Here is a 24,721-nt window from a genome sequence, read left to right on the forward strand (position 1 = left end):
TCAGTTGAAGCTTCAACGATTCTAAACAGTGAAACCAAACTTATATCATCTGAGGAATATTACGACAAGGAAATCATCTGGTTTCCAGCCCATACAGACTATGAATCCACCGCCAACCCAAACCTTAACGAGTCTGCCCATCGTGTTGCGCGAGGACTCACTAACCGCGCCCGACTAGTGGGGGCTCTGGCCGAGGAGGAGATGGAACGGATGGATAGGGCTAGACTTTTCTCATTCAGTGACATTACCCAATTCTACAGAAAGTCGAGGTGTATATATCCACCTCCTAACCCAAAATTAAACAGGTCTCAGACCGGTTGACTGGAGGCGACTTGAAACTAGAACTTACACGAACCCGGTACATCTTAACCGCATGTTTCCAGATTTATACCCTGAGGCCAAATGTAAGTTATGTAATGATAGAGTAGCCACCCTAGAACACATACTCTGGGATTGCGAAATAGTTCAGAGGAGAATTGCAGTCCCCCCGGATGAACTAAGGGCGCGGTGGAGAACCTCACTGACTAGCTCTGATCTTCAGGACCAACTTTGGGCCATCCAGCAAGCCCGGGAAGCTACCGAGAGACAGGGTCTCTCTGCTGCCCCCTGCGCGGCCTAGACCCAGGCCATCAATTTGCCGGATATTTATTAAAGTTGACTCACTCAAAATTTTCGCTTGGCAGCGCCTGTTGGTCTGATGACTTGTACTACCACTTTTGTTACCTGAACTCCTTGCCAAAAACGAAACATTGTAATTGCACTTTAGAATGTGAACGACATCGATAATTAATTTTGTGCCATCGTCGAATTCAGAGCGAACGTTTTGAGCCTTCTATAAAATCATGAATTCCCACGCGTTATGCCGGCTAGGTTCTTTAACCAAAGTTGTCTTCGCATTTGAAGACAACTTATTAGGCAGCTTGCGTTGTGCAGTTGACTGCTTCGATATCTGCACCTCAATGAATGCAGCCATTTGACTGCACAGCATCATTACTACTTGTATAGGGCTTCTAATGGGATTAGCCTTCTTAGGATAGTTCACAAGCTTTCCGGTTTATGTCTGTCAGGGTCTCTCGCCGTTTTCCCGCACACTTGGGTCACTGGTTGTAGATTGCATTATCAGTAAATGATAGGGCTGCTGTGCTGAGCAAACCGGGTTTGAAACCAGCCTTCGGACCAATTTGGGTCAACCGATATGTGACCCTGTGTATGTGCAGTTCTTCAATGAAGAGCTTTGGCGCCAACTTTGGTCACTGGATATGCACCATGGACTGGGTATGTGCCGCGTACCAATAAACCTCCTTGACGACAACTTGGGTGGATGGCTAAGTGCCACTAACGACACCGTCGCCAGTGTTGGGCAGCATCTTACCCACGTCATACGTAATCAAACAATGTGGTGTCTATATATATTCACACATGCCACACGCAGGCACTTCGCGGTACTGCCACTAGATGGCGCCACATGTCACGTGGCAAGCGCTAGAGAGGATTTCAGCTGCATGCACACCTCATATACGGCAGTTTTTGTCATTGGCAATGGGGTGTGGTGCTGCATCGTCGACTTTCATCGCGAGGTGGGTTTTGTCGTATCTTTTTCTTTTTCTTTTGAATTGACCCGCGGAGGCACACTGAGATAGTTTTTTTGACTGCTTCTCGTGGTGGAGATAAACTCTCTCTATCGCGGAACATTTCCGCGTGGATTTAGGAAATAAGAATCGACATGTTGCGGACTGGCCAGAGTATGAACCGCTCAAAAAATTCGCTGAACGATTATTCGTTAATGAAATTGCTTCTTCGATCCACTATTATCACAAAGCGTTTACAGTCACATTGCGCAAGCATGCTGTAAACAGCCTGTAACAAGTGTCGGCGAGCTGAATGTAGCTGCTGCACTATAACCGCCCCTTGAGCATTTTGGGAAACGATTTGTTCCTAGGATGGAATATTCCCACAAGAACGTACGCCGCTAGAACACGATTCCTTTTACGGCAATTGCAACATATTTATTTGTGTATTAACTACGAACCAATGAAATGCTCCCAAAATATTTACACTATGCGTAATTTCAGGTCTGAAGCTGTGTACTCAGGCTCGTCAATTCTCACGCTTGTCAATACTCAGGCTTGTCAATAAACAATCGTGTCCCCACGAAAACAGGAGCTAAAATCAGCACTATAACATTCGCCAATGGGACGCTGTGGTCGATTACAATTGGCCAGCGTCCAGTTGGCTTTACGGTGAGCACAGTCACGGTAAACGAGGATAGACAGCATCGCTGCAGCAAGGAGATTTACGGCACCTAGCATGGCGTAGAGGTTGTCGTACGATCCCAGGGTGTCCCGGAAGAAACCTGAAATGTGAGACAAGCTAGTCAAAACTTGCAATAATACAGCGTGCATTCTAACAATCCTTTCTCAACAATTTCGAAACACACTGTTCATCATTTTTAAAATGATTTGTACTGCGTTTACTGCATTAAACAACTGCGAAACACGCGTCCCTCCTATACTTTAGAAGTCTACCACTTTGCGTGCCTCAATGTATTTCGCTCCTAGCACACACCCTTACACACACTGAAGGATAGAGACGTTGTGCTGGATGGGCGAGATTGAATTAAAATTATGCAAAAATATTTCCGTAACACAAATAAAAATGTTAATATACAGTCTGAAAATATATATGTAAAAAATTCCGCGCGCTTAAGACGAAGCAATGTGTTCTGTGACAAACGGTTGCTGCTCAAAAGCCTAGTCAGCAACGTTACAGACGTTGGGACCGCCTCATGAGCTGCGACTCAGAAGTGGTGGGGCAAATAAGTATACCGACCTAGCCGCGGGCCACAAATATCATATTCGCGCCATTGCAACTGACCAAATACGTCACGTCGTATTTTATAGGGTGTGGAATCAGCACCACTTTATTTTTGGTGTCGACGGAAGTGTACTTTCGACACCTTGACGACTCTAAACCACTGGTTACCCAAAATGTTTTGAACGTGCTGGTTTCGATGGAAGCTTTGCAAAGCTACGTCGAACAGGCACCTCTACTCAAACTGCATGCGTGCCGCGAATGCTGCAGTAGATCCCCTTATGCAATACATCAGCACCTACGACGGCTTGATAACTTCCTTCAATCCATAAATAAATAGCCCACAGACTTGCGCAGCGTCACTGCGTTTGATAAAAGCTGACAGTGCCGCCAGTATTAGCACTGTCCAAGGCGAGCTGTGGTTCTTAATTATATTTTCTTACAAGTTCGTTGTTTACGGGCCTTCTGTCTGCCTGCCCACCAGCACCAGTCATGACTATGGGTTAATGCGCTTCTCACCGGGCAGTTGGTTTCGCGAGTGCTTATAAATTAAGATTATTTCTACACATCCCCTGATGCATCAGTATTAACAAGAATATTGAAGAATGAATGCAAGCAGTTCTTCAATCAAAGATGGTAAAATATCTCGTTGATATGCTTCTAATGGAAATAAAAATTTGGCCAACTCTTTCAGGTAACGTTTCCGAGGAAACACCTTTTAAACAGAGGATTTAAATTATGCAAGATACATTTTCAAACGAATCTTGTATACGCTAGCCTGCGCCGGCGACGTAACGCTAGAACTACTATGGCTCATATCCGCATTGGATATACGGGTATGTGCCAGGGACAAAAAAAATATGGGGTTTTACGTGCAATAACCACGATCTGATTATGAGGCACGCGGTAGTGGTGGACTGCGGAATGATTTGCACCACCTGGGGCTCTTGAAAGAGCACCTAAATCTAAGTACACCGGTGCTTTGACATTTCGCCCCCCATCCAAAAGCGGCCGCTGTGGGCTGGATTCGATCCCGGTGCCAGGGACAAGAAATAAAGAAAGACAGAAGGAAAGAAAGAAAGAACGAAGGGATGATAGAAAGACCGAAAGAAAGGAAGGAAGAACGAAAGAGCAGGTGCGGGGAAAGCTGCACCGGCGCCGGATCACGTGACACGCGCGGCCAATCAGGGTTGTTTGGTGTGTCGCGGGGAAGAAAAGGGCAGGAAAAGGCGTTGGCGCGTGCTTCCCCGCGCTTCCCTCTCTTCAGATCAGTTTCCTCGAACGGTTGGGAAGGACTCGCGTGGTACATTCCGCCGAGAAGCAGGCGGCGTTTGAGCAACGGCGCCCCGAACTCGCTGGGGAAAGGGCTCGTCGTCGACGTGCCGGTCCTAGCGTGAGGGCTTCCGTAGCCCAGGCGAAACCCCGCATTCCGGACCCCGGGTTGTGGGAGCGCGATGTTGAGGCCAAACGTCAGCGAAGAGCCGCCGACCCTGAGTTTAGGGCAAACGAAGGGGCACGACTGTGACAGCGTCGTCTTGCCACAAGCTTCGCTTACCTCCCTTTCCTCGAGAGAGGAAGGGCTCTCAATTTTTTTCACTACTCGACCCGTCAGTGTAGCGAAGGCTATATGCATGAGTTGCTATCGCAGTTCATTCATTAGCGATTCAAAATTAGTTGATTCAGTTTGTAAGTTTAGACACTCAGGCAGATATTTCAATGAGCGTATTGTAGAGAAGCGCTGATAAAGCTAGATAGATTTACTTGACCTTGAAGCCATCATTACTTCTAAACATATTTGCCGAAATATAATTATTAATTAATGATAGGTTTCTGAATTTCTCACATAAGAATGTGTTGTCAAATTTGTTTCCAACGTAACCACAGGCAAACCGCTCTACCTTCTGTAAGCTTGGTTTGTTATTGTAAGATTTGTACTGACTATTATCTAACCATTTGCAGCGTAGTTAAGCAAAAAAAAGGTTGATGTTAAAAACTGAGGGACCTAAAGGAACAGAAAATCCGAGAATACCTAAGCACTTCACATGAGTTGTGAATGCGAAAGCATTAATGTCCAATTGAACCCGCTGAGTGGTCCTTCGAGTTTTGCGCGGCGAGTTATGTACCACAGCGGTTCGTGCTGCCGGAGCCAGGAAGCAACATAGCCTGCCGTTCCAACGCCGCAAGCTACCGCTGTCCTGCTGGACGAGAGACCGAAGAAGCAGCATAGAATACGTAGAGAGAATGCAGCATAGAGATACGGACCGGGCGCCTGCTATCAATAGCGAGACGGCGGCACCAGCACGCGCGTGCGCTTCATGCGACTGCTTCGCCGACGACAACCCGTCTCGCCCCGCGGCATCGCGTCGCCGTATCTACTCCGCCGAGGCGCGCTGGTGACGTGGCGTCGCGGTGATGCCCTCTGCTCTCGTGCAACGCCGATGCGCCCGCTCTGCTACGCCGAGGCGCACTCGTGAAGTGGCGTCCAGCAAACGGGAATTTAAGTGCCGCTTCACAGCTACAGACGTCAGCTTTTTCGCTGAATAGGCCATCCTTCGCACGAAATGGCAAGATGCTCTTTACGTGGTGGGCGGCCGGCTGTAAATGACGTCCGTCACATTATACAATACAATATCAAAAGTTGTAGCACATATAAACTATAGGTGAAGCGTGTTCTTGTAGCAGACAGTTAAAATATCTGCCGTTCACATGCATTGTGGGAATCGATATAAGCGACGCTTTCTATGCTGTTTGCGTTGATTGACGATAATTAGCCGTAATGTTGGCGGCGAATGTTACATTTTTTCAGCGAGTGGTTTCTTCAGAGAGTGGTGAGTTCATGTTAAACATTATCTTGCGTGCACCACTGCTGTTTGCCTGCGTAGTCCACAAAACACATAGGGAGACGTGTTAGCTTGAGGCGTTGTCGTGTGTCATTCTTCATAATCTCTGAGAGGTTGAACATTATCATTGCCTCACATGGCACATCACATCGTGCGAGAAGTGTTAAACCTTTATTGAATTATGAGACTCTACGTAATTCATTTAGTTATTATAAATGTATGCTTACATTGTGTACATATACATTCGCGGTCTGCACCACGTTTTGCTGCGTAGCGAAGACGCACCTGTTCCGGTTTACGCGCTCCTTCTGCATACGTGGCCAGTATGCTGTTGATACACCAGCTCCTAGCGCTCTCTTCAGGCTATTGACGAGTGTAATTTACACTGTCAAAGCCCAGCACGCGACCTAAAGAGCCCAGCAGCTGCATTTTTGTCGCATAGGAACACAAGCACAAACAGTGAGATGCCGCCGCTGCGGCACCGGCCGGGATGCGTAGAGTTGCTGTTATGCTCCCTACGGGAGCAGAGTTGCGCATAGGTCCGCCATCATGCACGCCGACGCATCTATGTTAAGCAGAAAAGCCCGTCCTCTTAAATGCAGCATACGGCGCGGCTCAACTGCCGAGTGTACTTCCTTCTTCATTCCGCGAAGGCGGTAGCACAGTGGGGGGCCGGCCACAGAGGCTTGCGACGATGGTGGCGCTGCGGGCGGCAGTGCAGGTCATAGAAACTTTATGGTGCAGGTGCAACCGCGAAGTTGGATTTCCCTCAAAAAGAAATTTTTTTGCGCATGTGTCCAGATTTACCAAATGGGGGCGCGAGCGGTGCGTTCAATCAGATGCGCAACTCTGCTCCCCAAGGGGAGAATATGCAGAACATCTATGGATGAATGGATGGTTGCTAGGAGCGCCCCCTTTGAAACGGGGTGCTGGATTGCGCCACCAAGCTCTTATATCATTTTGCCTAATGTCCTACCTTTATTTTTGAGAAAACACACAATATACAAGGATGCGCGGAGGCAAGCGCCTTCTGGGGGGTTTTGCAAGAAACCTAGCGGCGCCTGCGAGCAAGACCAAAGCAGCACCTGGAAAGTCGGGAGAAGAGGCAACGAACGCTTCGCGTTCAAAGGGAGAACATTGAGCTCACAACCCGGAAAGCCGAAAAAAAATTGCGTTTACTTACCGACAATCGTTGGGCCACTGGTTGATAATGGTACAAGGAAGACGCCCGTGAAGCCAGCTATGACCGGCAAACGATGTATGCCCAGGTATTCGGATATAAGAACGCCCCGCATGCATGAGACATAACCTTGACAAATTCCGAGGATCATGTTTAGGGCAACAAACCACTCGAAAGATTCGATCATAGAAGGTACCAAGAAAGTCAGAAACGACGTCACGAGGGCGGCTACGGCGAATGGAGCACGGCTGAACGGTATTCTGTCGGCCGCAAAGGGCACCACTGTGCGGCCCACAAGATAACCGAAAGCCGTGGTAGTCAAAACAAACTTTGCCTTCTCAAGCGGTGCTCCTTTTGCCTGACCGTAGTCCACGGCCGTTGTACTGTGCACTGAAGTGGACCAGTCAAATAATACCAAGAAAGCCACCAGAGTGTAGAAATCCGGGCTGTGGAATAGTGCCGATACATTCTTCTTGGACAAAGCAACGCACAGTCCGGTGTCTTGCAGTTGAGTTGTGGGCGCTTCTGTGAAACTTTGGGATGAGGGTATTGGGGAACTGCATTCAGACGTCGGATGCGGCTTCGTCATGTTGGCTGAGGAGTCGTCGTTACTTGCAGGGCCGCGTAACCTACGCCAAATAATAAAAGGACGAGGACGCCTGAGAAGGAGTACCAGTGGTGCGCCTTGAATGATGAATGCTCCGCTGAGGAGAAGAGCTCCGTTTAGGCCGTAATAGCCGGCAAGGAAGGACATGATGGATGGACCAGTGAGCCCGGCGGCACTCCAAGCTGCGTATTTAACAGCTGTAGCGGTTGCCCGGTACTTGTCAAAATAGCAAAGTGTGTACATCGAGAAGCACGTGATGGTGGCGCCAAACCCCATACCTGAAATTTAAAGAAGACGAAATCGCGTTACTCAACTAGATTGCATAAGAATATTGCCAAGGAGATGTTGGGAGTGTAGACAGAATGCAACTACAATATATATATATACAAACACACAAGCAGAGTTAATGTGGTCAAGATTGCTGACCAGCAACAACACGATGCAGCCAGCGTGTTCATCTTCTTTTATCCTTCCGTAACAATATGTTCTTTCAAGATAACTGCTTCTTGGCCCAATTATTATTTGCTGTGATCCCTACTAGCTGTAAAATAACACACAAACAAAGGAAGGACACGTACACGAGGACACGGGGGGCTTTTGTGCATGTCTCATTTCGCGGCAAATCTCACTTACATAGAATATGTTGGTTACTGTCTCTTTAATGTCACTTTGCTGAAGCTTAACTTTGACAGAATTTTCTGCATAGGAACATCCTATGTAATTGTTGCTCCTTTATTTGCGGCGTAGCCCCAGCTACTTCTTTGACTCAATCACTACTCACTGAGAAAAACGGCTGCTCATAATTACTCTTTTAGTCTAGTAATTATACGTGCATCTCGAACTGTTTGCGCAAATGTGGATTTAGAAAAAGAATATAAGATGACTTGTACTGCATGTAACGGAAGACGCCCCGAAGCCCAAACGCAAACTGTGCAAACGTTTTTTCCTAATGCAGCTACAAACATATCCTGATGAACAGGCTTGTGGATGATGTTATTCTGTTGTCATATCAACAGTTATTTATTATTTCATTTAATATTACCTTTTTATTACTAAAGCACGAACAGACTGTAACAGTTATGCAAATACAAGTTTCAGTGGTTCGTTCCAGAAATGACGTGTGTAGTTCTAGACGTGTGTAGTTCTAAACCACTTAGCAAGGCTAAGTGGTTTAGTGCTGTATTAGAGCGACAGCTTTACTAAAGACGCCGAGCCGAGTTTCATCCGAAAGGCGAAATATCAATCTCGATAGCAAATTAGTAGAGAGCTATACGGAGTAAGGATAGTACTTTTATCAGCTGTATTAACTTGGACATGCAGCAGCACCCGCAACGCGCAGAGCTGTTGTCGACGCCGTCGGTGTTTTGCCTGCGTTTGACCGAACGCGCGCGGCGTTGATGACTGTTGCCGGTGCCTCTGGGGGCGGCTTGGAGGTTTTCGACGAGATCAGAATTGGACACTCGTCGAGCAACGTCAGAAATCTTACCCACCTTCTCGCCTCGCAACGTTTTGACATAAATCCGCATTTGGTGCCGCAGCTAACCGTCGCCTCCCCTCCCTCCCTCCCGTCCCCCCACGGCCTTTCGCGCGTTGCAAGAAGTCGCGTTTGCTCTCTATATATGGCGATCGTAAAGGAGGATGGATGGATGGATGGAGAACTTTATTTGGTCCTGCAAGGCTATGGGGTGACCCATAGAAGGGCTAATCCCACGTCGGGACCGGAAGACTGAGCTTCGAGGCCGCGTCGTGGGCTTGCTGGACTGCCCAAAGTTGTTCAACCAGATCCGGACTGCGAATGGCAGCCTCGAACCTGGCCAGGTCCTGAGTGTAATCGGCATTGGTAGTTCGGTCGCATGGCCAGAGCATATGTTTGAGGTCAAGTGTTTCATTACAGTTCGCGTACTGTGTACAGGGGAATCGTTCCGCCATGTAGTAGTGTAGGCGTTTGGGTGTGGGGTATGTATTGGTTTGAAGTAGTCTCAAAGTGAGTGCTTGTGGTCTCTTGAGTGTGGGATGTGGTGTAGCAAATTCCCTTCGGCTGAGGTAGAAGTGTTTAGTGATCTCGTTATATGTCAGTGGGGCGTCCCTGTTCTCTTGGAAATGGTCCGGATCCGTGAGGGCGGCGCTGCGGAGGGTTAGTTCTCGCGCGCTCTTATGGGCCATCTCGTTGAGATTCAGGGGGGGGGGGGGGGGGGGCTTCTCTATGTTTCCCAGGTGTGCAGGGAACCAGCAGATTGAATGGAAGTGGATTTTGCTCTTTTGTATGATATGTAAGGCTTGCTGCGAGATTACACCTTTCTGAAAGGCTCTGACTGCACTACGAGAATCACTGTATATGTATGGCCTCCGGGTATCCGTTAACGCCAAGGCGATTGCTGTCTGCTCGGCAATCTCTGGGTTGTTTGTCATAACCGTGGCTGAGTAAAGGAGGAAAGAGACGGTTAATTCTGCAGCCCTTCAGGGAGCAAAGCGCAGAACGCGCGTTTGCTCCCTGTGAAAGCGCGCGTCCCTCGCGCCCTTTCATTCGCACATACAGCGTCCGTAGCGCGGCGACGATTTCATCGCCGTTGACGTCATACGGAACCTCACGGCGACGGCGACGGCGATGACGACGCCGACGGCAGAAATCCGCTTTGGAGTGTCCATATAATTGCTATCGCAATAACATAATCAGTCACAATGCCGTCACCGTCATATTATCGTGGTCCGCGTCTTGCTGCTGTTTCCGCACATGTTCGCAGCACACACACACAACTGCACGCCTTACAGAAACACGTTGGTCAGTTTGCTAACTCGCTGGAGAAACTCAGATGGCACTGGATAGCCAACAAGCTGATAAATGGTTTACATACCATCGACTCCGACAGTGAGCACAATCTGCAGAGCTGTTTCCATAATGTTAGATGTAATATTTTTTTAATGTGGGCAGCTTGCACTAGTGGTGCAAGGCTGGAGTCAACAGCGGAACTTGTGAACACCTAGCTTTTACGTGACTTGGCTAAGTTGTTGTTAGGTTTTGCTAGGTTATGCTAGGTATATTGACCGAGGTTAGGTCCACTATAACAATGCGTGAGTCGGCGACCGAAAGAACAAGTAACCATTCAGGCGAATGGCAGGAGCAGAAAAAAAACTATATTTTATTCTTCTTTGAAGTTGCTAACCTCGCAGCACGAGGAACGAGGCAAATGGGCATGCACATGCACCTGCGCGCGCCATAAAAAAAGAAGGCTGATGAAGATGACGATGGCCGCTAGAGGGCTCCCGAAAAACGCGAGTTGACAAAAACGCTGACGAAACGCCGGCTAGGTCAAGGACGTAGGCGTGAAAAGAGGTAGCAGAGCTGTTGAAGGTAACTGTCTGGATTGCGCGTGGCGACAGTAGCTGGAGCGAAACATTCACCAGGTATACGCAACGTTGTACCATAGACCAACTCCGCAGTTGTGCAGACGAGGTCATCCTTGAAAGACGAGCGCACGCAAATCAGGAAGAGACGATCTTCAGCCCAAGAAGCATAAGACTGGCGAGCCATCAAGGCGGCTTTAAGTTGACGTGAAGGCGTTCGACCATTCTATTGGCCGATAGGTGGTACGCGGTAGTATGGACATGGCGTACGCCAAGCAGGCACGTGAGTTAGCCGAAGAGATCGCATTCAAACTGTTGGCCACGATCGGGGCTAGCACGGTGTCACGCGCACACAGGTAAACATGAACACATCTCGCTCGATGATTGCGGAAACGCCCGAGTGGGAAAGCACGCCAGCCGCAACGGGAAAATTGACCTGTGCGCTTTCTCCCTCTCGCTTCAACGCGAACTAAACGTCAAAAGCAGAGCGCATACGCGGTACGCGGTAGTATGGACATGGCGTACGCCAAGCAGGCACGTGAGTTCGCGGAAGAGATCGCATTCAAACTGTCGGCCACGATCGGGGCTAGCACGGTGTCACGCGCACACAGGTAAACATGAACACATCTCGCTCGATGATTGCGGAAACGCCCGAGTGGGAAAGCACGCCAGCCGCAACGGGAAAATTGACCTGTGCGCTTTCTCCCCTCTCGCTTCAACGCGAACTAAACGTCAAAAGCAGAGCGCATACGCGGTACGCGGTAGTATGGACATGGCGTACGCCAAGCAGGCACGTGAGTTCGCGGAAGAGATCGCATTCAAACTGTCGGCCACGATCGGGGCTAGCACGGTGTCACGCGCACACAGGTAAACATGAACACATCTCGCTCGATGATTGCGGAAACGCCCGAGTGGGAAAGCACGCCAGCAGCAACGGGCAAATTGACCTGTGCGCTTTCTCTCCTCTCGCTTCAACGCGAATTAAACGTCAAAAGCAGAGCGCATACGCGGTACGCGGTAGTATGGACATGGCGTACGCCAAGCAGGCACGTGAGTTCGCGGAAGAGATCGCATTCAAACTGTCGGCCACGATCGGGGCTAGCACGGTGTCACGCGCACACAGGTAAACATGAACACATCTCGCTCGATGATTGCGGAAACGCCCGAGTGGGAAAGCACGCCAGCAGCAACGGGCAAATTGACCTGTGCGCTTTCTCTCCTCTCGCTTCAACGCGAATTAAACGTCAAAAGCAGAGCATAGCGCATACGCGGTACGCGGTAGTATGGACATGGCGTATGCCAAGCAGGCACGTGAGTCGCGGAAGAGATCGCATTCAAACTGTCGGCCACGATCGGGGCTAGCACGGTGTCACGCGCACACAGGTAAACATGAACACATCTCGCTCGATGATTGCGGAAACGCCGAGTGGGAAAGCACGCCAGCAGCAACGGGCCAATTGACCTGTGCGCTTTCTCCCCTCTCGCTTCAACGCGAATTAAACGTCAAAAGCAGAGCGCATACGCGGTACGCGGTAGTATGGACATGGCGTACGCCAAGCAGGCACGTGAGTTCGCGGAAGAGATCGCATTCAAACTGTCGGCCACGATCGGGGCTAGCACGGTGTCACGCGCACACAGGTAAACATGAACACATCTCGCTCGATGATTGCGGAAACGCCCGAGTGGGAAAGCACGCCAGCAGCAACGGGCAAATTGACCTGTGCGCTTTCTCCCTCTCGCTTCAACGCGAATTAAACGTCAAAAGCAGAGCGCATACGCGGTACGCGGTAGTATGGACATGGCGTACGCCAAGCAGGCACGTGAGTTCGCGGAAGAGATCGCATTCAAACTGTCGGCCACGATCGGGGCTAGCACGGTGTCACGCGCACACAGGTAAACATGAACACATCTCGCTCGATGATTGCGGAAACGCCCGAGTGGGAAAGCACGCCAGCAGCAACGGGCAAATTGACCTGTGCGCTTTCTCTCCTCTCGCTTCAACGCGAATTAAACGTCAAAAGCAGAGCGCATACGCGGTACGCGGTAGTATGGACATGGCGTACTGCCAAGCAGGCACGTGAGTTCGCGGAAGAGATCGCATTCAAACTGTCGGCCACGATCGGGGCTAGCACGGTGTCACGCGCACACAGGTAAACATGAACACATCTCGCTCGATGATTGCGGAAACGCCCGAGTGGGAAAGCACGCCAGCAGCAACGGGCAAATTGACCTGTGCGCTTTCTCTCCTCTCGCTTCAACGCGAATTAAACGTCAAAAGCAGAGCGCATACGCGGTACGCGGTAGTATGGACATGGCGTACGCCAAGCAGGCACGTGAGTTCGCGGAAGAGATCGCATTCAAACTGTCGGCCACGATCGGGGCTAGCACGGTGTCACGCGCACACAGGTAAACATGAACACATCTCGCTCGATGATTGCGGAAACGCCCGAGTGGGAAAGCACGCCAGCAGCAACGGGCAAATTGACCTGTGCGCTTTCTCTCCTCTCGCTTCAACGCGAATTAAACGTCAAAAGCAGAGCGCATACGCGGTACGCGGTAGTATGGACATGGCGTATGCCAAGCAGGCACGTGAGTTCGCGGAAGAGATCGCATTCAAACTGTCGGCCACGATCGGGGCTAGCACGGTGTCACGCGCACACAGGTAAACATGAACACATCTCGCTCGATGATTGCGGAAACGCCCGAGTGGGAAAGCACGCCAGCAGCAACGGGCCAATTGACCTGTGCGCTTTCTCCCCTCTCGCTTCAACGCGAATTAAACGTCAAAAGCAGAGCGCATACGCGGTACGCGGTAGTATGGACATGGCGTATGCCAAGCAGGCACGTGAGTTCGCGGAAGAGATCGCATTCAAACTGTCGGCCACGATCGGGGCTAGCACGGTGTCACGCGCACACAGGTAAACATGAACACATCTCGCTCGATGATTGCGGAAACGCCCGAGTGGGAAAGCACGCCAGCAGCAACGGGCCAATTGACCTGTGCGCTTTCTCCCCTCTCGCTTCAACGCGAATTAAACGTCAAAAGCAGAGCGCATACGCGGTACGCGGTAGTATGGACATGGCGTATGCCAAGCAGGCACGTGAGTTAGCCGAAGAGATCGCATTCAAAATCTTGGCCACGATCGGGGCTAGCACGGTGTCACGCGCACACAGGTAAACATGAACACATCTCGCTCGATGATTGCGGAAACGCCCGAGTGGGAAAGCACGCCAGCAGCAACGGGCCAATTGACCTGTGTGTGCGCTTTCTCCCCTCTCGCTTCAACGCGAATTAAACGTCAAAAGCAGAGCGCATACGAAGCGTCCGGCACCCGGCGCATGCACTTTGTCCCCATCGCAGATCGCTTTAAAGATGAGGCCCGCGCGTGCGCGCACTTCGCCCGCATGGCAGATTCAAGATACAGCGCGGCCGCGCTTTGAGCAGCAGTCGACGGAGCAGAACGCAACCCCCCCCCCCCCCCCCCCCCCGTTCTCCCTCTCCGTCGCCTCGCCCCCGTGCCTGGCGCGCGAGAGAAGAGCGCGCGCTTCTGGCCTGCCTTCCCCCCTCGCGTGCGCTACATTGAGCCGCGATTGCCGGTTCACCCACAAACACTTTCACTCGCAAACACAGCGTATGGCACGCGGCGACAATTTTGTCGCCGTTGGACTCATACGGAACCCCACGGCGGCGGCGACGGGAAAAATGTACTCGGAGTGTTCATGTAAATACTATCGCAATGAAGCACATCCGCTATCTTGTGGTTCAATACTATGTTTTGCCCTTTTGCATGGTGTTTAAAAAGATAGCCATTGGTGCTGTCTGTATCTGTGCAGCCGTTTTGTGTTGTTTGGGTTTAGCATTGTCACTTTATAATACTGGTATCATCAATTACTGATGTTAGTCGCTTGAGTGTATATATATTTCAGAGTACATTGATTCGGTCTTAGCTTTTCAAGATCAATCAATTTCGTTTGGTAATGTCAGCGTTTAACCTTTTGCCACATTTTTCTGTTGATGCCTCGTGTTCTGCCAAAAGAAAATTACAACCAATTTCTTGATATATTCCAACGCATTATTCTGCCTATTGTTTGCATTCGAATTTGATCATTCAAAACATGTCCCTACTAATCAGATAACAGGCGATATTTTCTGTCAAGCTGCAGGACTCTTCGTGCACTTACCATAAAGTCCTCCAACTGCAACTGTCATCCAGATGATATTTGGACAAAAGGCGCCTGCTATGACTCCACCTCCACAAGCAGTGATGGAAAGTATCGTGATGTAGAAGACGGAAAGCTTGTTCTGCAGCAGTGTTATCGCAAATCCTGCAGTGCAAGTCACAAGAGTAATCACAGAGCTATGCCACAGCAAGGGAAAAAGAAGGTTACGTGCAATACCGAGATTGCAACCCGACCTTGAAACATAGGGATATAAGACTTTCGCCTTAAAAGAACCTTATAAAGCTTATTTTATCCATGAATGTTATGGGGCGTTTCTGCATGAACGCGGTGGCAATGCAGCAGTACTTTGCAGTGTGAAGACGAGAGATAAGTTACTGTCGCGGGGACGACACGTACCTGAAAAGGATAAGAGTGTATTTTACAATTCATAGCTAAAAAGGACCGCGAAATCAAACCAGGACAAGAAAGACGGCACAAAACGAACGCTGACTGTAATTGCGCTGGTTGCGCTGCAATTGCGATAATTTTTCGCTGTTCTCTAGCTATGAAAAAGTGGCAGTTTCGGCCGAAAGGCGAAACATCAATTACAATAGCAAATTAGTAGACAGCCATACGGAGTAAGGATAGTAGTTTTAACGGCCGTATAAACTTGGAAACATTTCCTTAGTAGCTGAATTACTCATTACCACTTGAGCCGCCATCGCCCCATCTGACCGCACTATTTCAATATATATATATATATATATATATATATATATATATTGAAACGGCGATTTATTAAAACTCGTCCGAGGGATCGCAAGTTGCTTTTTAGGCACAGTCCTGTTGGCATCCGCCGCTCGAGCTCGGGTCTCGCGCCGAAGCGATAGTGCACACGGCGCCTACATGCATATTCCCCGCTACAATTGCCCCCGCTGCAAAAGTGAGCCATGCTGGCGACCTAAGGTGATGACACGACGAGGGGGTCGTGGTACGGCTTCAGGTGGCTGATGTGAACCGTCTGGCGGCCACGGCGGCACTTGTCCGATGATGGTGTCACCGGTTCGACCACATAGTTGACAGGCGATGTACATTCGTCGATCCGGTACGGACCCTGATATTTTGGAGCAAGCTTTAGGCTAAGGCCTGGAGATTGGAATGGCAGCCGAAGCCAGACGTGAGAATCCACGGCGAAGGACTGTGTTGGCTGATCGTGGTCGCGGCGATCTTTTTGGATGCCTTGGGTATCCGACGTGAATGAGCGAGCCAGTTGACGGCACTCTTCATCATGTCGAGCAACTTGTGAAAGCGGGGTGAATTCAGAGGCGTCCGGATGATACGGAAATACGGTGTCAATGGTAGATGATGGTCCACGTCCATAAAGAAGAAAAAAAATGGTGAGAAGCCTGTGGTAGCCTGAGTGGCGGTATTGTACGCAAAAGTCACAAAAGGGAGGACGTCGTCCCAATTGGAATGATCCGACGCAACGTACATTGTGAGCATGTCACCAAGAGTGCCGTTGAACCGTTCCGTTAGACCGTTAGTCCGTGGCTGATACGCCATAGTGGTGCGGTGAATAGTGCGGCACACTGCCAGTAGCTCATTAATAACGTCCGACAAGAAGACGCGGCCTCGGTCGCTGAGCAGCTCTCGCGGTGCGCCGTGCCGTAAGATGAAATGCCGTAAGAGGAACGCTGCGACATCGCGAGCAGTAGCCGAAGCAAGTGCAGCAGTTTCGGCGTATCTTGTTAGATGGTCTACTGCGACAATTATCCAAAGATTTCCGTTAGCAGTGCATGGAAGGGGCCCATAAAGGTCGATCCCGACTCGGTCAAAAGGACGTGCAGGACATGGTAAAGGTTGCAGTGGGCCTGTTCCATGAGAAGTTGTCTTGCGTCGCTGACAGGCTGCACATGACCGAATGTATTTGCGCACATAAAAATACATGCCTCGCCAGTAGTACCACTGGCGGAGCCGCTCGCACGTTTTCAGGACGCCAGCATGTCCTTGTTGTGGGTCGGCGTGGAAATACGTGCATATCTCGGAACGCAAATGGCGAGGAATGACGAGCAGCCATTTGCGACCGTCTGGCTGATAGTTCCGGCGGTACAAGATGGCGTTCCGCAGCACAAAATGGGTGGCTTGGCGACGAAGGGCTCGAGGGCAAGAAGCCGTTGAAGAAGTAGTTAGATTGTCAATGAGACACGCGATCCACGGATCCTTTCTCTGTTCACAAGGCATGTCAGAAACAGTAAGCGCAGAGACCGGACAGTCCGTGGATGCGGGTGGCGTGTCGTCGGATCGCATGGGACACCGGGAGAGGGCATCCGCGTCAGAATGTTGACGCCCGGAGCGATAGATGACGCGAATGTCAAATTCCTGGAGTCGAAGAGCCCAACGTCCAAGATGCCCCGACGGGTCTTTCAGTGACGCAAGCCAGCACAGCGCGTGGTGGTCTGTCACAACGTCAAAGGAATGGCCATACAAGTAAGGGCGAAATTTGCTTAAAGGCTAAACTATAGCCAAACACTCTTTTTCTGTGACAGAATAATTGGTTTCTGCCTTTGTGAGGGCATGACTAGCGTAGGCAACCACATATTCCGGGAAGCCAGGCTTGCGTTGCGCAACGACGGCTCCAAGAGCAACGCCGCTGGCGTCCGTGTGAACTTCGGTCGGAGCACTCATGTCGTAGTGACGGAGAATGGGCGGTGGGGTAAGTAGACGACGCAGAGTGATGAAGGCTTCTTCACATGCCGGAGTTGAATCACGAAGGTCACCAGGCCCAGCCAGGAGCTTCGCCCGAGGTGCGACGATGCAGGCAAAATTGCGCACAAGGCGACGAAAATAAGAGCAGAGACCGACAAAACTTCTGAGCTCTTTCACTGTAGTCGGCCGCGGAAATTCTGCGACAGCACGAAGCTTGTCAGGGTAGGGACGGACGCCGTCTTTGGAAACGACGTGACCAAGTATGGTCAGCTGGCGGGCTGCGAAGCGGCACTTTTTCAAGTTAAGTTGAAGGCCGGCGGTGGCAAGGCAAGTCAGAACTACGCGTAGACGAGTGAGGTAACTGGTGAAATCAGGGGAGAAAACTACCATGCCGTCTAAGTAACACAAGCACGTCTTCCATTTGAGGTCTCCCAAAGGATTGTCCATAATTCTTTCGAATGTCACGGGTGCATTGCATAGGCAGAATGACATCACCGTAAATTCATACAGGCCGTCAGGCGTAATGAAAGCTCTCTTCGAGCGGTTGGACTCATCCATCCGGACTTGCCAATAACCCGATCCCAAGTCCAAAGAAGAAAAGAATTCGGCACCATGCAGACAATCCAGGGCGTCATCTATAGGCGGTAGAGGGTAGACATCTTTTCGTGTAATCTTGTTAAGGCGACGATAGTTCACACAGAAACGAATCGAGCCATCTTTTTTCTTAACTAGTACCATGGGAGACGACCAAGGACTACATGAAGGTCTGATAACACCACGTCCAAGCATGTCCGCAACTTGCTCAGTAACGACACGACGCTCGGTGGATGACACGCGGTATGGTCGCTGGCGTAATGGTGCGTGTCGCCCCGTATCAATGCCGTGAGAAACGGTACTTGTGCGGCCTAATGACGCTTGGTTCAAGTCAAAAGAGGCGTGAAAGTCAGTTAAAAGGGTAAGTAGGCGCTCACGTTGTGGCGGGTCGAGGTCATCGGCAATAGAGCGACAACAAACATCTGGTGAGATCCGGTCAGATGGCACAAGGGGCGTCAGTGCTGTTACGTTAGTTTGAGCCTGGTCGTCGGCAGCAGGGAAAGACACAATAACGTCAGCGTCCACAGTCTGAATGGTGCCAATAGTCTCGCCACAGCGCAAAGCCAAAGTGTGCGAATTTGGGTTAGAAGAAGAAGAAGAAGAAGAAGAAGAAGAAGAAGAAGACTAACGAATTTGGGTTAGAAACCAGTATTTGCGCAGCACCATGGTGAACCGTGAGGATGGCGAAAGGCAACAATATAGGGTGGCGGCGACTGAAGGCGGCAGCGGGTGTGAACAAGACCGTCGTGTCGGCAAGCGATGTGCATGAAAGAGGGACAAATACAGCACTGTGTGGGGGAAGTTCAGTATCTGACGCTACACAGATCCTGCTAACATCAGGAACTTGCAAGCCGTGAGATGGCAAATTGCACAGAACGGAGAACTGAACCACAGCACGTGCACAGTCAATGATGGCATGATGGTGCGACAGAAAATCCCAGCCGATAATCACATCGTGGCAGCAACAGGTTAGCACAAAGAATTCAATAGAGTACAAAATGTCTCGAATCAGCACCCTGGCAGTGCACATAGCCACGGGCTGAACTTGTTGAGCGGTGGCTGTTCGAAGTGATAGTACTGAAGGCGTCATGGTCACTTTCCGTAATAAACGACAAAGCTTTTCACTAATCACGGATATGGCGACACCTGTATCGACGAACTCAAAAGATTTGATAACATCCACTGACACTTCAATAACGTTAGCGGGGGAAAAGCGAGGACTTCGATTTTTCGACAACGACCCAGTTCGTGCCTCGGGAACGGCGGAAATCAGCTTTCCGCCTCATTACTGGCACTGGACCGATGACGCATTGGTGAGAGGGAGCGGCGGCGAGGGGAAGGTGAGCGACGAGCACCAAAGGGCTGGTACTCCGGAGCTGGTAAGTCATCAGCAACGTGGACTTCCGGTCGCGGCTGTTGTGGCATACGAAATGGTCAGCATCCGTAGCTGGGGGCTCGTGGGGTGCCCATGAAGGCCGGGAAACGCCGGCGGCAGAAGCGCGCTACATGTCCCTGTGTGCCACAGGCGTAGCATATGGGGCGGTTATCAGCAGTGCGCCTAGGATTTGTATCCTGCTGCTGTGCACCGAAGAAGTGAACCGCCGTGTGCCGAGGCAAATGTGCAGGAGAGAACAGCGGCGGGCGAGGCGCTGAAGGCGGAGGAGAGAACACCGGTAGGCGAGGAGCCCGTGCAGCTACCTCAGCATACGTCAGAGGTGCGGCCACGGGAGCCGGCCGAGACGGAGATGGAAGAGCTTGGGTCACTTGCTCTTGAATCATCTGCCGAATCACTGTAGCCAAAGAGTGAGAAGGCTTCTCAGTGGTCGGGAAAATGGAGAGTTGTCGCGCAACCTCCTCCCGCAACAAATCCTTTTATCTGCGTCAGCAAAGTTTGGTTGTCGCCAATAACCAATAGTGCTAGCGAATCTTCCGTGCGTGGTGGGCGTCGATCTAAGATGCGTTGTTTCCGTAGCTCGTCAAAACTTTGGCACAAATTGATGACGTCAGCCACGGTACGCGGATCCTTCGCTAACAACATTCGAAGGGCGTCCTCATCAATGCCTTTCATGTGTTTTATCTTGTCCTGTTCTGCCATTGACGAATTCACCCGCCTACACAGCTCAATGACGTCTTCGATATAGCTGGTGAACGTTTCACCATGATGTTGTGCGCGCCCACGTAGGCGTTGTTCAGCGCGAAGCTTGCGCACAGCGGGGCGCCCGAACACTTCTGCAAAACTGGTCTTGAATCAAGTTCATGTGGTGAAATCGTGTTCGTGGTTTCGAAACCAGAGTCTCGCGACGCCGTTAAGGTAAAAAAAACACGTTGTGCAACTTGGGGGCGTCGTCCCACTTATTGTGCCCGCTTACCAGCTCCTACGATGACAACCAATCCTCCACGTCATGATCATCGGTGGCGCTAAAGACGGCAGGATCACGCGTGCGCAACACACCAGAAACGATGACCGCTGGAGGCTGAATTGTATCTTCATGGGCGGTGCCGTCAGGCATGGTCGTAGCAGTGGGTAGCGTCCGGCTTCGGAGTTCCAGTTTTTGAGGTTACCCAGCACTTTCACCAAATGAAAGGGGGATTTATTGAAACTCGTCCGAGAGATCGCAAGTTGCTTTTTAGGCACAGTCTTAGCTGTTGGCATCTGCCGCTCGAGCTCGGGTCTCGCGCCGAAGCGGTGGCAATGCCCGCTGCGCCTACATGCATATTCCCCACTACAATATAAATGACCACTGACGAAGCGCAGTGTAGACAAATCAAAGCCGCAGTCTGAATTAAATCGTGCTTTTCTAGGGCCAGGCTTACACCGACCTTTGGCGTCTTCTTTCTTTTCAAGGGCCTGGGTAGGGGCAAGGAAAAACGGGAGAGAACGAGAGGCACCCTAAAGTCGTGGTGTTGAGACGTGCTCTTGCAAGGGCTGCACAAGAGAGCGCCAGCCTTCCCCTCCTCGAGAACCATGTCAACATGGAAGACACGTTGAATCAGACGAAAACACGCAGCGCTCTCGATGCAGAAAAAGCACCAACAAAAAGTCCCATAAGTAAGGAAAGGAGCGCTCTTTAACCAGTCCACGGAGTCGCTTGCCTCACGGTTGGTAGGAGGGGAGAAGAGGAAGGGGGGGGGGGGGGGGAGTCGGAACAGCTTTGAGTGTGGGGGCATGCCCCCACTGGCTTAGAACCTGTGGGGTACGCTGCCGACACTGCCCCCGCGGTTCCGGAGCCCCTGGTACTCCCCCGAACCGAATTCTTCTACTCCCCCCAAACAAAGTGCTTGTACTCCTCCTAACAGAGTAATTGTACTCCTTCAGACAGAGTGCTGGTACTCCTCCCAATTGTGTGAATGCACTCGCGATGTAGTGACATGATTATATCAGAGGCGATTCACGACACTTACATGTCAAGTGTATTTGATTCCCTAATAAGCAGCTCCTGCAGTTATGCTTGGTGAATTGGATTTGATGTTTACTCCCCGAGTCACTCGAATAAAACATCTTTTTCCGAAAAGGTCAACATTTTTATTGATTAAACAGTTACAAGGCAAACTGAGCAAAATATCGAGATACATACTGATACACACATAAAATCTGATTACAAACATTTTCATAACTTTACACAAAATTTGGCAATAAATAAACATTTTATGTAACATTTCATCGCCAATGCAGTGAGAAATATTTTTTATTGTCAATTCGCAACATTTCTTTTAAATCAAAGCATACAATGGAAAATCAAACAAAGAACAAACATGCGCAAGCTCGCAAGGTATTGGCACTACGATTGAAGAGAAAGGTGCACTACCTTACTGGCCAGAAAACACATTTCAAGCACGAAACTCGCGTACTTATATGCCGGAGGTTATCAGATGAGCTGCTAAGAATGAGGCTGGTAAAGTAAATTATGCAAGAAACTTTTTTTCATGCCATATTTAAGACAACAGCTTGTTTGATAACGTCCTATGCATTGTATGGATGCTCCCGACTGATAGTACAGTATATGTAGGAATGTGTCGTACATGTTCATGTAAGGCTGCACGTCTAGTTTTGTTTATAAATATTCAACACACTTATTCATGTATGTGTTGCACCCCCTTTTTTATAAGCGTGCATCTTTGCGTGGTTGTCCAGCACTATCTCCGCCTGGTGTCAACGCGGCACAGAGGCGTATCATATCTCCTATTTGGTTAGATCCAAAGGTGATAGTATTTAGGCAGAAAGCTCGACTTCAATGTTGGCGTCCACATGAAGGTATTTTACTGGTGATGTCTGGATATGCCGTCACCCTTTCTGACGCACTGTCTTTCGTATACAGCTATTACCACAGCACGCTGCCGCATTGCACAACTGTGGTGGTATTCTTGCTGTCTATTTTATAAATCTTTTTCTCATAAGACGTGATAGTTTGTTCATTTCGTACAAATACATACTCTCATGATCTGATCTGGGAAGTGGGGATTATCTTTTCTGATTAAACAATCTTTTCTGTTTCATTACTTTCACGTATATTCCATGATTTGAACTAGCTTCCGTGAAATTCCTGATGCTTATTTTCATAACAGCACAACAAAGAAGGATTGAGAAAGAAATGACGGGAACATGGTGCGCATTATCAGCAGGCAAACATAATATTTGCGATGCTGCCCCTTTTTATAGCTGACATGCTACATCGTGGCACATGTTCGTAGCAAAATACAAAGGAGCAATGCAAGGAAGCAAAGGAAAGGAAAAAGTCACACCAGCAAAGAACATCACTCCACACATTTATCTTCATTCTAGCAGCGTCATTTTTGTATCAATGGCGAAAACGAAAGCTGGCTGATACATCGTTTTTTTTTCTTTTTCAGCTGAATGCTTCCATAATTTCGTGTGCTACTTAATTGTCGCGATGCGGCTAACGCGCATGCATCGTCTCCAGCTACATCAGTGTACTGTCAAATGCGAGTGCATTGCTGCACTAATTATGTATAGGTATTCATTGAGACACTTGTTAAAATACCTTACGGTCTGCCCAATGTAGATACACCTGCAGGAAGAAAGGAATATAACAAAGTCACATGTGCATGTAAAGACATGGTGGCCTGCCTCGTTGGGCAATGTTTTTGTGCTTGCTGAGAAATATATTTCTTCTTGCTAAGAACATCAAATACCTTCGGTACGTTGCCACGACTATCTCCAAATAATTAGAGAGGCCATGAGTGTACAACACCACTGCCTTTTTTTACGCATGGAAACCAGTGTTAGTATGAGTACTGGCACATACCACTTTTCAACTGTTTAACATCATCTCCAAACATGTACTTATTAGATACTCTGGATATTTGGATTTCTTAGGTTTCGTGATCTGCTCCACGGCACTGAATTCCATCAGGTGAATCTAAGATCTTGTCAGGTTGCTGCTATTCATGACTTGGCAATTTCACTTTTCACTAGTTTTGTGCTTGCTGAGCAGCACTTCAGGAGTTACTTCGAAGCGTTTCTCCTTCTGAGTCATACAGTTTCTCGTTTGTGGTCATAGAGTTTGCGCAAGTCTTCTTATTTACAGGTGGAAGTTTGGAGATACTGTTAAAGTAGAAGTTGAAGTAGACAAGTTGATAGTGTGGCATGTGAGTACTCAGTCCAAGACTATGTTACTACACTTAGACACGTAAAAGGCAGAAAGTGGTGCAGTATGTTCATGGCTTCTCCTATTTTTTGAAGAATGTCGTGCAAGCTCCAGAAAGGACTTGATGTTCTCAGCATGGAATGACTTGGCTCGCACTTTGCAGATGTTGAGAGGGACATTCAGAGTGAAAGCACTTCACAAAGACATTGCACAACGACGATTGCCACCATGTTTGTTACATGCACATGCTCTGCCATCTATGAGATCCCTTTCTCCTGCAGGTTTATCTACATCAGGCAGACTGGGAGGCGTTTTAAAAAGTGCCTATATCAAGGCAGCAATGTGCTAGTAGTTGGCAGAGCAGTGCTGGGCCTGTATATGCCAGCTACGGATCAAGAAGGTGCAGGCCTGGTGAAAAGAGAAATTCTAGGAGCATGCTTCATAAATAAGAATTATTTTAAACATGTAGCTATCGTTGCCATAATTAATATAAAAATTGTTCTGTTGAAATGAAGACAGCTGTGTGAACAAATGCTTTCTTGATTGTTTGGATGTATTTTTTTTCAGACTATTTTGTTACTTCGTTCTTTTTGTGTGACAACAAACCTGTACCACGAAGCAGCACGCCAACTATAAAGTGGACAGCAACACAAATGAATTCGTCAAATGATAGTCAGTCCCATGTTCCTGTTGTTGTGCCTTTCTCGTTCCCCATTAATCGCACTGTCGTTAATTATAAACCAATACAAGGTATCCGAGTTTCCTATTCTTCTGAACCTATTTTTCGCATTCTGCTGTAATCCGGTACATAATTATTTGGATGGTTGACCCACTCTCCTCTTTAACGTATTCGGTCACGGTGTACACATTTGTG

The 24,721-nt window shown here is 49.3% G+C and overlaps 1 protein-coding gene across 1 annotated transcript in view; it reads right to left on the bottom strand.

The window, feature by feature from the left end:
* Positions 1-1,775: 1,775 nt before the first annotated feature.
* LOC119465203 (uncharacterized) overlaps positions 1,776-24,721 on the bottom strand; it is a 37,383-nt gene continuing 14,437 nt past the window's right edge. The window contains exons 2-3 of the mRNA XM_037726002.2: positions 14,963-15,106; positions 1,776-2,353 (exon numbers count right to left, since the gene is read on the bottom strand). Of these exons, the coding sequence (XP_037581930.1) occupies positions 2,130-2,353; positions 14,963-15,106 (368 nt within the window). The 3' untranslated portion in view covers positions 1,776-2,129. The remainder of the gene's footprint in view (positions 2,354-14,962; positions 15,107-24,721) is intronic.

The sequence above is a fragment of the Dermacentor silvarum genome, chromosome 9 (genome assembly GCF_013339745.2).
Source record: "Dermacentor silvarum isolate Dsil-2018 chromosome 9, BIME_Dsil_1.4, whole genome shotgun sequence".
In the NCBI taxonomy this organism is placed as follows: Eukaryota; Metazoa; Arthropoda; class Arachnida; order Ixodida; family Ixodidae; genus Dermacentor; species Dermacentor silvarum.